Source organism: Coenobita brevimanus, chromosome 86 (genome assembly GCF_032717465.1).
Source record: "Coenobita brevimanus isolate Jiangsu-jjx chromosome 86, ASM3271746v2, whole genome shotgun sequence".
NCBI lineage: Eukaryota > Metazoa > Arthropoda > Malacostraca > Decapoda > Coenobitidae > Coenobita > Coenobita brevimanus.
Window position 1 is genome coordinate 26268466 of NC_137039.1, and position 15434 is coordinate 26283899.

The following is a 15434-nucleotide window of genomic DNA, read 5'->3' on the forward strand; positions in this document are numbered from 1 at the left end:
CCAAATCATACCCCACAGAACTCTCAGTCCAAGTTACCACAATATTCCCACAATGACATACTACTCTACGGCCCATTCTTGTTACTTGAACAGGCTCCCCAGACCCTCGTCCTTGTCAGTCTATTTCAGTATCTGGTACATTAATGTAGTATGTTTGTTACATTTCAAGATCATGATTCATACTAGCACTTGTAGTCCTTTCACTCTTATCACATCATGGCAGCTCTCTATGTGGCATGATCTTGACCCATTTCCCTTCTGAAACCCCTATTCTGGTGGTCTTCATGCAGGACCTCATCCCAAGTCTTCCTCATGCTTTACCTCAGGAGATTCTTCCCTCCACATTAACAACTGTGCCCAATCTCTCATATGTTATTTATAAAGATGTCATTACATAAAAGACATCAATAACATATCAAAGATTAATAAGCTATAATATGCCGAATAAATAACTGAGGAAGAGGTGCTATGAAACCCACAAAGCCAACGAGAACACATCCCTGTGTCTGCCACTACCACCTACTTCCCAGCACTACACCCAGTGCTACAACTTGGTGTGTCGTATGTTCTCCGGCCACAGATTTTGGATGGTCATGGACTCAAGGCTATTCAGGAAGAAATCACTGTCCATGTCCAGGCTGATTAGGTCTTCCGGGCTCCCCTGTGGATATACATAACTTTATAGAGATGGGAAAGGCAACTTTTGGGAGGCTGAAATGAGGTTTGGGGGAGGTAAAGGCAAAGGAATAAAGCAATACAAGTATGGAAGGAGGAGGATGGAGAAGGAGAGATATGGGAGATACAAGAGTGGAAAGAGTGTTATGAAGGCTGGGAGATACAAGAGTGGAACGAATGTTATGAAGGCTGGGTGGAAGAGAAGTGGAGAAGGAAAAGAGTGGACAGGAGACAAAATTGTGAGGAAAGTGAAAAGGATGGAAAGCAGACAGAGGAAGGAAGGTGGGAATGTGGAACGGAAAGATGGAAAGTGGATGGGAAGTGACAAGAATAACAAGGAAGTGAAAAAGGAGAGAACTGAATAGGATGGGGAATGGGAAGGGACATGAATGGAGGAAAGGAAAAAAAAAGAAATTTAAAAAAAGTAATTACTGTACATAGAAAAATTAAAAGGCATGAGGGATAGAGGGGGAAACTAAACTACAGATTTCTAATACAAGAATACAGACATTCCAAGACAAGGGATGGAATTATGACAATGACACATTATGAAAGTACAGTACAGTATTACAAGAGTTATTTGGCTTAGAAACTGCACATGTTACACAAATGATTATCACTCATGTATTGCAGGACTGGAATAATTATACAAATGGAACAGAGTACCTTGAATACACTATAATGTAATATCAGTTTCTGCACAGTATATGGTTAACTCATACTGTACAACTTTCCAACATAAAAATACCAACTTACAATGTACAATGTACATTTCTTGCAAGCTAAAATCTCACTGCTTAATCTAGTTATGTTACAATTAGCACCTTACAATAATAATTAAAAAAAAAAAAAAAAGCTGCTAGGCCAACTCAACCTTACCCAATGACATGATACAGGGTTATGGGGGAACTTAGCATTCAACATCTAAATCTTGTATGGCTCTAGCACACATGAACACTACTTAACCCTTTTTTACCAGCTGGTGTGTGTGTGTGTGTGTGTGTGTGTGTGTGTGTGTGTGTGTGTGTGTTAGCATGATAACTTCGTAACCCCTCAAGATATTACCACATAATTTTACAGGTGTTCTGTCTTTCTTTCCTTCATTCTTTCCTTTTCCTTCAGCCTGTGGGTGACTCTACAATGAGTGACAAGCCAAATGGTTTCCTGTACACCAGGAAACCATTTTCTATGCTGGGTGGTAACCATATAACCAAATTTTGGGGCCTGGTGGTTTAGTGGGTAATTATTGTGCTCCAGTCGGATTGAGCTGGTGAAGGTTTATATCCAAGGGGTGGTTGGGGTTGATTGCTCATGTAATACCACTCAGAGATGAGTGAGGCTGGTCACTCTCATCTTAAATGTCGGGACCAACTGCCTAGCCCCGGGCTCCTACACTCCTCATGGGGCAACATAGGATTGGATGGTGGATGGATGGATGGATGGTGTAGTAGGGATAAAAATCAATCATGAGTTCGAAACTGGTGAAAGCTGGTGAAGGTCTGTGTGTCTGTTACCACGATAACTTAGCAACTGCTCAAGATATCACCACAAAATTTTACAGCTGTGTAGCGGGGATGAAACTCTCATACAAGTTCGAAACTGGTGAAAGTAGGCCAATGTCTTTATGTCTGTTACCAAGATAACTTTGCAACTGCTTGATATCATCACAAAATTTTACAGGCATGTAGCAGGGATGAAAATCTCATATGAGTCTGAAATTGGTGAAAGTTGGTCAGGGTCAAGGTCATATCCGAACCGCGCTAGATATGTATCAGCTCGCAGCTGGTGTGATTCTTCCCTTGGGAAGCCCTCTAGTATCTAATTTTTTTTTTAATTTGTTTCCTTTGGATTGTTTTGCTCACTTTAGCATGGGCTTTCCAAACTGGAAAGGTTAATCAATCAATCAGTCAAATTACATCATGTTTCCTCTTGAAAAAATTCTGTTACTGAGCCTGACAGTGGTACAGCTGATCTTTTTTATGGATTGGAAACTAAGCCAATAACAAAACCAGCTACGTCCTTCTAAGCAGCTGCTGGAAACTGTTGGGGAAAAAGAAATCTGAGTTACGGTATTCATAAGATTTGTAACTGTGTGGGAGCTTCAGCTTGGACTTTTACTATATGTACTTGTGGTTGAATGTTTCATGAGTGATGACTGCGTGACTAATTACCAAGCTTGTAGCCACATGGTCACATATTTCTTTCACACTAATACCTCCCAGGGTTGATGGCAGCCACCCATCTATTTAATTCATCCCCTTGCTCCTAATGGTTTCTCTAATGTTAAAATCACCTGGACACAGCATTAAAAAAAAGAAAGAAAGAAAGAAAAAAAAAAAGTCACTAAATTCAAGGGGTTAAAACCACACAAATTTAACACTAGATTATGGTCTCCATATTTACCAACTACAAATGCACAAAAGCGCTTACTGGTGGAATTTCAAAATGATCTCTTGTCATGGTCAAACACTACTGATATTTGCATGTGTCTTCATACCAGTAAAGAGGTTTTGTCAGCACGTAATGAGCAAGCCAGTGCCACGTTATCACAATTTCCATCTAATGTAAAATTTTAAGTGGATCTCCATCATCTATGTGCTAGAGCTGATGCCAAAAAACACAGCATTACGATGGAAAATCTTACTTAATTTGATTTTGTGACTGAGGCGTTCAATGATTACAGCCAGACATCCCATGGAAAACTTGAGATTTAAAGGGGTTCCTACACATTTATGGGTAAGTTTTTAGTTGATAACAAAATTTACTGAATGATTGTATCATATGCAAAAAGAATTTCAACTCTACTTAACATAGGAGAAAAGTTATTAGCTTCTGTTTAGCATGGCAGTTGGGTCAGGACAAGCCATTCATTTCCAAACTTATCTGAGAGTAAACATAGCTCACTCAAGCATAATTAGTGTTGTGAGCTGTTCATGTGCAAGAGTTAAACTGTGCACACATAATGAAAAGCTTACTGTGGAGATAAAACAGTTTTGGCTGGACACAGACCTTCTGCAGCTGTTTATGATAAGTCACAACAGTTGTGGTCTGACTTGGACCCTAATCCATGTAAGGACAAAACTGGTGTATCTTCTCAATAACAGTAGTTAGTGTTGCCCCCAAGTTTCTCTGAATTATGAACCCAGTGGACTGCAGGCTGAAGTTCCTCTTTTCCTGCAGTTCACCATCCTCCTTTTGGGAGATATGGAGGCACATATGTTTATCTAACTGGACAGAGGATCCAGCCAGTTATATTGGTGCTACCACATGAATATATCTCTCTCCAGCACTTGTATCCTCTCAATAAACACTATTTCCTTATGTGGGTACAATATAAAGGTAATTTCTCCACTTGCATATGGTTCTAGTTATGGACACATGGCATGATAATGACTGGCAGTGTCTGAGGGGATAAAGGTACATTACTGTTGTCTGATGTCTTTCTTATATTTGTACTGTTTCTTTCAGTTGGTTTTATTCAACTTTATTCAACTTAGGGAGATAGTTTTTAAACTCAAGGAATTAGATATACCCATCATTACTCCCTTCAATGTACGAAGCCTTGCTAATTTGAGCAAAATCTTCAAGGAAATGGCAATATAAAAATTAAAAAAAAATGGCTTCGAAAGGTTAATGATAGGGTAGGATCATTATGATGTAGGGAAACTGGAAAACTGTATGGTAAGGAAAAGCCCATTGTAAGAAGCAGACAGTCAGACTGAAATAACACAATGTTAGCCAAGGATTGTACAGTATAAAATAAAGAGTTCACTGCTGTAAGGAAAGAATATAAATTAACCAGAAAGCAAATGAGGGCCACTAGCGTACAAAACAGGGATAAGGAGTCTTAGGAGGCATCGAGGTTCAGGAGCCACAACCATCCAAAACAAAGCAATGTGTCTGGTAAGCATCAGGGTGCAAGATGGCGGCTCCTTGCACTCACTCTGCTTGGTCACCATCTCCCGGATATTGGGGAGTGAGACAGGGGCCACTTTGGGGAAGGAGACCTGGGGAAGTTTGGGCATGGTGGGTACAGCCTTCTTCATCTTCTCCCCAACCCCCTGAGGCAGGCTGGGCTTGAGGTTCTTCAGATGGATCATGACTTGGGGTATGTCTGTTCCACCACCCCTGTTCCCACCCTGCTGCTGCTGCTGTGGTTCTTGCCCCCTAGCTCCCCTTCTCCCCACCTGGCCCTCTCCACCCTGAGAGGACATGTGAGGTGCAGGGCCGGGACCCTACGTGTGTGGTGAGGTCAAGTAAGCACCAATGGGAAGGAGATGCACAGAATGAGGTAATAGAGGGAGGGGGGGAAAGTAACAGTCCATATTACCATTCAACTCCTTCACTACAATGTCTTTTCTATTTCATTTTTCTTGCTATCTTCAGACCATGTTACTCAACTTAGGAGAAACTTTTTGACCTGCAGGGGTCAGAACTAGCCTTCAATAACCACTTCAATACAAGAGGTCCTTTCTAAGCAGAATAAAACCATCTGGAGGTAGCAGTGATAAACAACACTAATACATCATTAAGTGAAAAGTTCATTATGGCCCCAGGCTCATCTGAAACAAGAACTAAATGGATTGCAGCTGATGTCCCCCTTTTCCTGCATTTAAACATCCTGTGGGGGGATAGGGAAAGAGTTAAGGGACATTTGTACTACCAAGCACCTGAGTTGCCTGGCTATATCAGTGCCACAGCATGAAGGCAACCCTCACCAGAACCATTTTAAAAGGGTAAAATGAAAGACAAAACACAAACAGAAAAGACTACAAAAAAATATTTGCCATTACCATGTACAAGAATACAAGTCATGCTCTACCGCATCATGTCCAAAACACTGTAAGACACCTTGGGTAAGGTTTTGTTGTCCCTCTACGATGACTTTTCTAATCATGAGCGTTATCAGCTAAGTCATACAGACAGTAGTTATTTTTCCTTAACTAAATAAAACTCTACCTTAAATGGGGTGACCTGTGAACTGATGAGTTAAGAAAAATATAATTTAAAAAAAATATTGGTAAAATATATGATAATTCAGTATTACAAATTTCCAGTTTAATGTTCTTATGTATGTATATAAGTATGAATTAAATGGCTGGCTCGCACAGGCCTGATATCGCCAGACACCTCTATTATACATGTTCATGATTTACGGGTCTTGAAGGGCAAATGATCTGCTCAGTCTGGGAACACCAATTTCTGTCCGTGGAGAACTGACCCACTCTCATCCAGTGCTTCACATGTTGGTATTGAAGCAGATGGCTTTTGGAATGTAAGGTGAGTGATGTAGAGGAAATTGTGTTGTAGGGATTGTGTCTGTGAGACGGAAAGAGTTTGTACTGTACATAACACTGAGGGAGCCTTGATGTGGTGCAAACATAAAAAATCACATGAAAGTACAAAATTTAATGAATATATGATAAAATAATTGCCCTGTATACTGCAAGGGCTATTTCATTATAAATTCCTGCTACTCCCTGAGTCCGTAAAACCATACAGGGTACAGTGGAACCTCGGTCCTCGAACGTCTCACATGTCGAACAAATCGGACCTTGACCAAAAAATTCAAGAAATTTTTGCTCCAGAGGTCGACCAAAGTATCGGACCTCGACCAATCTGAACGTAGCCAAACGAAGGGAAGCTGGCCGACCGACAGTCACGCGTCCACCTTTGTTGTTCGTCAACGTGGTCGTCCTGCTGTGCTTCACATTATTCTTGATTCAGTGCAGTATTAGCCCCTAATAATGGCTCCAAAGAAAGCAAGTTCATCCAGTACGGCTACTGGCAATGAAAAGAGGAAAGTAGTGCCGAAAATAATTGAAGAAGTGGAAAAATTATTGCTTATCTTCATCGATGAGAAACAGTTAGCAGGAGACAGTGTTAGTGAGTATATAATTTGTGAAAAGGCAAGAGAAATATACAGTCACCTCGTAAAGGAAAGCACTGGTACCAGTGCTGAAACTTAAATAGGTAAGCATCTGGGGTCTTGGAACGGATTAAAATGATTTACATTATTTCTTATGGGGAAAATTAGTTCGGTCCTCAACCAATTCGGTCCTGGAACAGCCTTCCAGAACGGATTGTGTTCGAGGACCGAGGTTCTACTGTATCTGTTAAATGAAGGATTATGTAAACTAGACTTCTGGTAGGATAATCTTCAAAGCCCTAATTTATCCAAATTCTTCTTGCATGAATAATGGATGATATTCTGTTTGTAACTGACTTCCTAAACAAAAGATTTATTTTTGAGGAGATTCCAGACATTCCTATGCCTTCCCACGTCTGTTAAATCAATGACTAACTACACAACTGCTAGGAAATGACTGTATGCATAATTTCAGCATACAAAAATTGCCAAAATAAAATGTAGAGCTGATCTGGCAAAAGCAGTCAGCTCAAGTAATCAGGTGAATTACACTTCACATTCAGGCAATCATATAAAACTGACACTGAAAAATAAACTGTAATTACAAATCATGCATTACTTCTTTTTAAGCTTTTTGTGAAGCATCTGTGGTCAGCTCCCAAATGAACATTATATCAACCTGGAAAACAAACATTTCCATATAAAATTATGCCATACTCAGAGAGGACAACAACTGAAAAATATTGTGTTCCTGACAAAAATGGTACAGCAATATTTACTACCTTGCTCTTCCTCATGACCCACGGGTAAATAATTTGGAATAAAATACTTCAGCTTGTCTGTCTATGTACACTGCTGCACTTCTCAGTTACTTAACTGATTCTAAAGATGGAGGTAATGCTTTGTGTGACTTCTACCCTTTATGGACATTCATGGATGGATGAATCTGGTTCATATACTTTCAACAATATGGAAAAGGAGGGCAAGAACTTTGGGAACTGTCATCCGAAATGTAAGAAGTTTGACTGGAGGTGTTTTATCTCTGAGTGGATGGTGGTCAATGTATGTCAAATTAATGAATTGACACTGAACTAAACACCTACAATAAACCTCTTCACACTGTTGAAATAAGGTCTAAGCTATAATAAAATAAAAATCATATAAACACTTCTAATATAAATATTAATAATAATGTGAAGAAATAGTTACTTACATGCAAGAAAAATATGACTGACAGTTGATTTGCCTGGATTCAATTGGCCAAGGTAACGACAAACACAGTTAAACCAGCAATAATGGCATGTTACAATACCTTAGTGGAGTCGACCTGGGAGTTGACATATGAGACGTGAACCTGGTCATCAAGGTAGCCCAGAGAGTCGGAGCCAGCATAACCTCGGTCCGACCCCAGTGCTTTGGGTCGGTTCAAAGTCCGCCGCTGCCAGATCACGAACCCTCCGATGCCTAATGAAGAAGATGGCATAAATACTCTCTGGTGATAATTTCTGGAATGTGTGATGAGGGCAGAATATGTTAGGCATCTCTGTCTCACTGCTGACTTCATTTTGTACTATGGAATGCAGGCTATTCTACTCCAATAAACATATGCACTCCATAAATATTTGTCCAATATCAGGGACTTTTCTTTCCCCGTCATATATATTAATCTCTTGAATCCAGGTGCATCTTTTTTTTGTTTATCCTTACTACTACCAGACAATTTTATTCAGTGTAAGAAAGGCCTCTCTACTGAATGAGTACATCAAGGCTATATCTAACCCTTTCAGGGCAAACAGCCTATCCTAAGCCGAGAAAAAGTGTTGGGAGACTGAAAGAATAAAATTAACAAGATGTCCCAGGGCTGAGGGATCAAGTGAAAAAAAAAAATAAATAAATAAACAAACATGGTAAAAGCAATAACAGTAGGTCTACTTTCATCTGACAGAACCGCATGAAATTCAATGAACCTTACTTATGAGGTAGAAATGAATCTCCTTGGTTGCTAGTTATATCAACCCTCCATTCTAACTACTCATGGATATTAACTGGGCTGAAACGGGTTTGGAATCTTTGACAGGTCAAAATAAGTGACCTATAATCCTGTATTAACCTACAGAAAGTGCATAGGGTGTAGACATGTTTCTGCTCCATGACTGAAGGGTAATGATAATAATGATAATAATAATAATAATAATAATAATAATAATAATAATAATCAATCCATCCATCATCCAATCCTACATTGCCCCATGAGGAGCATAGGAGCCCGTGGCTAGGCAGTTGGTCCTGACATTTAAGATGAGGTTGAAAATATAATAATAATAATAATAATAATACTTTCTGACCTCAAAACAATATAAATTGACCCATAGGCATGCTTAAGGGATGAATGGTCTTAAATCATCAGCAACTTAATAATGAAACAACATTAAGGGCTAAGTGTATACACAGCCAGAAAAGTATCGTTACAGCTGGGTACGACGGATATCAGAGTGAGCACTATGGGTCTGGTCATATCTGAAGGGTTGGTGAACCTGTTTCTGAGGTGTCTTTCATAATAATGTAATAACATTTGTAGTTCCTTCATGTTACCCTGTGGTGTGGAATGTTCAGTTTCATACGTCTGATGTGTCATTAAGTATGACACCAAAAGGGAACGATAACTTCCTGGCTGTGTGTACATCCAACTCAACTCTCTCTCTTTCCTTCTCTCTCTCTCTCCCTCTGTCCTACTAACCAAGGATAACGGCGAGGGACACAATGACGCCAAACACAATAGCAACGATGCAGCCTGGGGTGAGGGAGGCTGGGGCTGCCACGCTAACCTGCTCCTGCTGAGGTGGCAGCTGCCAGGTTGGGTCACCGCTCTTGCCTCGGTTGCTGTACATGAGGGAACTCAGTCAGTCACCCATATTGCCACCAGGAATATATTCAGAATACAAGCAATGGTGAGAGGTAAGGGAAGAGACTGAGGATATCATGGAGGGATGGGATAGAGAGGTGTACAAGAGAGGGGTGTGTGAGCTGGAGAAGGGGAGCCTGATGGTGGAAGACAGTATGACATGGGGGAAAATTTGCTTGTGGCTACCCCTTACAGGATTAAGGTGTCTGGTAGACAGACAGATAAATAGATAGACAGACACAGACAAACAAAGATGGGCAGATAGAAAGATAGAGAAAAATGCACAGAAAGATAGACACACTTAAAGATAGATGGGCAGACAGATAGACAGACAGTCAGCCCTCATTGTAAGTGTGGAATGTGTTCTAAAACATCATAATTTTTTCCAAACAAACCATACTGTTAACTGGGGAAGTGGTAAATTAAGTTAATTAACTCTGTGAGTTGCAATGTATCTTGCAATTTTTAACCAATCATGCAGGTGACAGCAAATCGACTAACTGTAATTCACTAACAAACTATAGTCACATAAACAGTAATGCCAACTTGGGCTAACCTACATATTCTTACTACAAGAATGGTTACAGCACTACATACATATAACAAAGAGTTAACAAAAGAAGCCATGTTTAGATGCCAGCAATAAAAGCAATACTGTACCATCATTATTTTGATCCTTATTTTCACCTAAAGCCAGAATGAGGTAGAATTCAGAATCAAAGAAAGAGAAAGCTGAAACAATGATGACTGTCAGCAACATGCCCAGCAGAGTGGTCATCAAGATCATTTACTCATCATTAAAACCTTCAGAATCCTAGCTCCACCTCCTATATTTAGCTACAGTATATTCTTCTTGTTTGTATAATAGCTAAAAAAAAAAAAAGTGTCAAGTCCATGTCAGGTGCTTTTCCATAGCGGCAGTGGTGGCAATTGCAACTCCAGGCTTATCTGAAGCTTAAACTTGATGGACTGCAGGGTGAGGCTGCCCTCATCCTGCAGTCCACAACCCTCCTTTTGGGGGATGGGAAGAGAGCTGAGGGACATTTGTACAACAACAGTGATGCCACCCACTTATATTCATGCTATTACATGAATGTGCCACTCTCCGCTCTCCAGCACCTATCTCGTAGGGTTACATGACTAACACCTCCAGCCACCTGTTAGGGACTGAATCACTCTCCACATGGCAGCTTAGACCACCAGTTAGTGCAAGACTGTGATATCACCTACCACCAATTCAAGCAACACATGACTATAATTAACTTTAAATAATGGTTATGGAAATTACATTTTTATTTAGAAAATATGCTTATTCAAAACTCATTGACATAGGAGGTCTTACCTGTACCACAGTAATTTTTGAGGAACATGATCTGACACAAATGTTTTCATTGAAGTGAAGAAACGTATGTTGAATAGGTGGCAGTCTTTTGTGTACTTCAACTACTGGAATATTATTTTCAGTTTAACAAACATGACTTTCTAAATCAGGATATGTTCACATAACTGTGGATCATTTGTTTACAGCACCTAGGCTACCCCACTGTGCCTTACTTTATTTCATTATACTAAGTACAGTAAACTCTCAATTATCAATTGTAATTCAGTCAAGTTCTGCACCGAATAATGTGAAACGTCGGATACTGCATAGTACCCATCGGCTCAACATTTAGTGTTGAGCCGGGTACTGCGTTACTATCCGTCTCGACCCTCTATCCTAAAAACTTTTCCAGGAGTAAAAGATGAAAACTAGACATGAAATACAAAACAATAACAATACAGTACAGTAATACTGTGCCAGCTGGCTACCAGTTACAAGTCAGTTGATACGGCTCAACACCGGATATTGCATAGAACTGCCGGTTATGTCCCATTTCGGCACCAGATGTTGCATAATTTCGCTGGATATTACTTTAATAGAGTTGAGCCTGCAGTACCAGGTATTGCATTGGGCCGAATATTGCGAATGATGGATAACTGAGAGTTTATACTCATGCTGTACTGTATCTACACATACTTAACTCTCATGCTCTAGTACCAGCTGATATAACAACATAAATCCATAGATAAAGGGTGTCTCTCAAGTTTGTACCAACTGCAGTGAAGTATTGTATTGGTGTACATGGACATCATGCTTTTATTGGTAGCAGTACATAACCTGATTACAATATCTGAAATTAGCACATCATAAAGTTCTCAGAAACAAGAGTGCAGCTTAAATGGAAATCTGTCTTTTACTGTGGAACTATATAAATTTGCTATTAGAATGAAAAACAAAAATACTGGTAAATTACCTGAATGAGTAAGAGTGGGGAGGAATGGTGGGTTACATGCATAATACTGTACAGGATTATAAAAATGGTGAAAACAAGGGAAGACTAAGAGGTAGGGAGATCACTGTGTGAATATGCGATGATGAGGGTGAGACTGAGTGTGTAAGAATGCATGCAGTGGTCACCTGGGGAGTGGTGGAGGATCAGGATGAGGGTGTGTGAGTGATGGCACCTCCTCCTGTGTCACGCTGAAGTCTGGCAGGCCTACCCCAGTGATGATATCCCCGTAGGTGTCGGTGTAGTCCTGGGGTGGCACACTGCTGGGCTGAGGCTCCGCTGGGGCCTCTGATGCTGCCACTTCATCCACCTCTTTGCTCCCAGAGTCATCTGCCTCTCCATCATCCCCATCCTCGTAAACGGTCTCTTCAGAACCAATTTCACTTGGGGATTCAGTAGCCTCCAGTTCCTCACTCTCCAAGGGCGGTGCCTCTCCCCCTGCTGCCCCTACCACCTCGCCACCTTCTCCCTGTGTCTCCTGGGGGGTCAGAGGGGTTGGAGAGGTCATACTCATTACCTCCAGACCATCTCGGAATGTCTTGGGGACCTTGCGAGCCATGGCTCCCACTCGCTCCGTCAGACTTGGTGGCTCCACATAAATGCGGGATTTGCGACCACCCTCCTCATCACCCCTTGCTCCTTCTCCATCTTCTCCACTCACCACCTCCTCCGTCACCTCTGATGCTGATGTTTCAAGCACCTCTGCATCTTTTTCATGTCCTCCACTTCGTTCCACAAGGTCAATGGGTGCTGAACCGTCCATGATAAATGTGGGTACTTCTTCATCCTCTGGTCTTGTCTTCCTCTCATGTCTCCCCTCTTCCCCCTCAATGCTTTCCTCCAGTGAGTCCTCTCCCCCATCCCAGACCTTTATTCTTCTCAAGGCTCCACGATCTTCACTTTCATGATTCAACGTTTCAACCTCCACTTGCGACAAACTTTCCAGAGCACTTTTAACTGTGTTTTTGTTGTTGTTGTTGATGTCCTTTTCTTCCTCTTCCTCCACGGCTGTTTCCTCATGAGGTTCTCCTGCTGTTTGTTCTTCCTCCTTTACATTTATATTGCTATCTTGTACACTGTGGCTCTCCATCATTGCCTTCTCTTCACTTGAATCCTCCTTTCTCACATCAATCATTGGAACACTGTCATCCTTTTCTATCACCCTTCCAGCTCCTTCCACATCTCCCTCTTGATGATGATGATGGTGATGGTGATGGTGTTGGAGGGTGGTGGAAGGAGAATGAGCAGTTACATCACCTTCACCAACATTCACACTATGCACACTTGCCCCACCTTTACCACCACTAGCCTCACTAACTCTTGCACTAACACTAATGACATCCATGTGGTCTTTTCCATCTGTTTCACTGTGTGCATAGACTACACTAGAACTGGAACCTGCATCACCTGCACCAACACCTTCACTGTGTTCATCACTAACACCATCATCACTTTCAGTGTAACTTTGACTAGCAACATTTTCTACTGCTGGTTCTACAACTCCATGATCTTTAGTCAGTGAAACTACTTCAGTACGTGAGTCCCTCACCACTGGCTCAAAATGCATAAACTCTTTTTCTAGTAACTCAACTGAAGGATGTTTTTCCACAGACTCAGCTGATGGATACTTCTCCACTAACGCTGTGGAAGGATGTTCAAATGGTTCACCAGATGAGTCTTTTTCCAATAACTCTCTTTCAAATGACTCTACTGAAGGGTCTCTCTCAACTGAGTCATGGTGCTGTCCACCAACATCTGACTCAGTTGCAGACATCTGACTCCCAGAAGAATCACCTGCCTGGGACTGGACTGCTATGTGGCTTGAAAGATGTTCAGATCCCACCAACTCATGTTCGTGATGTTTGGTGTGACTGTCCACTGTCTTTGCTTCATCCTGGTGGACATGGGCATCATGGAAGAGGACTCTGTGACTCTGATGATTAGAGACTTCTGTTGTTTCTGTTGTGCCCTGTGACGGGGAAGTGGTGGAGGACTGGACATCAAAGTCAAGGTCATCCTGAGATGGTCCTTGATCAAACTGTTCCCCATGAGAGTGGAGAAGTGGAGCGTGGACATTATCCGAGTGTCCATGGTGGTGGTGGTGGGGGTGGTGGGTGTCTGGGAGTGCAGGTGGGGTGGTGGCCGTGGGGATGGGAGGGTCATCTTCAGGAAGGTCCCCTGGGGTGGTCACGTCATCAACTCCACCTCCCTCCCTCACCTCCTCACTCACTTCAAAGGTCACGTGTCTGACCTCATGGGTGACATCGACATGGGCAGCAGATGATGGATTGACTGCTGCTGAGGAATCATGGCCAGCTGAGGGTACATTGGTTAGGGGAGACGCGTGGCTGTGGGGCGGCAATGGGAAGTGGGCGGCTAAGGAGGGGCGGGACAGAGCTGCATGGTTGTGGTGGGTGACGGTGGCTGCAGGGGGGGTGAGGTCGTCAGGCAGGGGGGAGCAGGTGACCACGCCCACCAGGACCACCAACCTCAACACTGTGGACAAAGAGAAACAAATGGGCATCACATGACATGATAACCCAAAAGAGGAACAACTTAACATCACATGAAAACATTTAATAATCCATCCATCATCCAATTCTTTATTGCCCCATCAGCAGCATAGGGACCTAAGGTTAAGTAACTCACTCCAGATACACTAATAGATGTCAGTGGCCAGTTGCTCTTCCATGAGTGGCATTACAAAGTCACCCGTCAAATATAAGACAAGCAAATTTCTCCCATCTTCCCTGCCACTTTTTATTGCTCTTCTTTAGGTGGCTTTACATTAAGTGACAAGCCTAATGGTTTTCTGTATGGCACGAAATCAGTTAAACGCCAGGTGGTAACCATATAACCAACCCATACGTATTCCCTACGTGTCAACAGGTGGGTTGGCGGAGGGTTGTGCCCCTCCCCGTAAAACAACTAATTCAATGATAAACGACCACCCCTTATGGGATTATGGCATCTGGCTATAAATGAAAATCATACATTAAATAACTGCTAAATAAGAAAACAGCAAATAAACATTACAAACTGTAACACAGAATAAAAACATCTACCTACCTATAGATCTAGGCTGCTTCCCCCAAAGAAAGGGTGGTAGCCAAGACAGGACGACACACTCCCAATTTAGTCACCCATACAAACACATTTATTCGTATCTTAGCCCCAAGGTGAGAATGGACAGATCCTCAGCGCACCACACCGCGTGAGGGTCAACCGTGCAATGCAATCAGCGACATCCCCAGCAGGTTCCGACAGCAGAGCTGGCTTACCTCTGCCGCGTCATAATGGACCCATCCCCTTACCCGCACCTGATCTGATCAGCTGATCAGACCAAATGCGGGAGAATATCCCCTCAGGGTCGCGTCACCATTTATTCATTCACAATTTCTCTCCAATCAACCCTATCACGCGCAGCCAGGGCAATAAAAACATATCATATTATACCATCAGCCATCCATACATTGTACATCTGGAGCACGTTTTTACAGATCACGTCATTAACCACCGAGGGTATATATAATCACATGCACTAATGGCCATACCAATAACGTAGTTGCATACCCTTACTCGCAAAGCATGAAAAAAAAAAAAATACTGAACGACTATGTACGATAAGGAGAAAATGTGTTGTGTTTTTGAAAGACTT

The 15434-nt window shown here is 41.9% G+C and overlaps 1 protein-coding gene across 1 annotated transcript in view; it reads right to left on the bottom strand.

Moving 5' to 3' along the window:
* Positions 1-544: 544 nt before the first annotated feature.
* Positions 545-15434, bottom strand: part of LOC145410617 (uncharacterized) — a 21106-nt gene continuing 6216 nt past the window's right edge. Inside the window, exons 2-9 of the mRNA XM_080280730.1 lie at positions 14187-14272; positions 13044-14072; positions 11905-12890; positions 9282-9424; positions 7857-8008; positions 4619-4868; positions 2538-2557; positions 545-661 (exon numbers count right to left, since the gene is read on the bottom strand). Of these exons, the coding sequence (XP_080136856.1) occupies positions 545-661; positions 2538-2557; positions 4619-4868; positions 7857-8008; positions 9282-9424; positions 11905-12890; positions 13044-14072; positions 14187-14272 (2783 nt within the window). The remainder of the gene's footprint in view (positions 662-2537; positions 2558-4618; positions 4869-7856; positions 8009-9281; positions 9425-11904; positions 12891-13043; positions 14073-14186; positions 14273-15434) is intronic.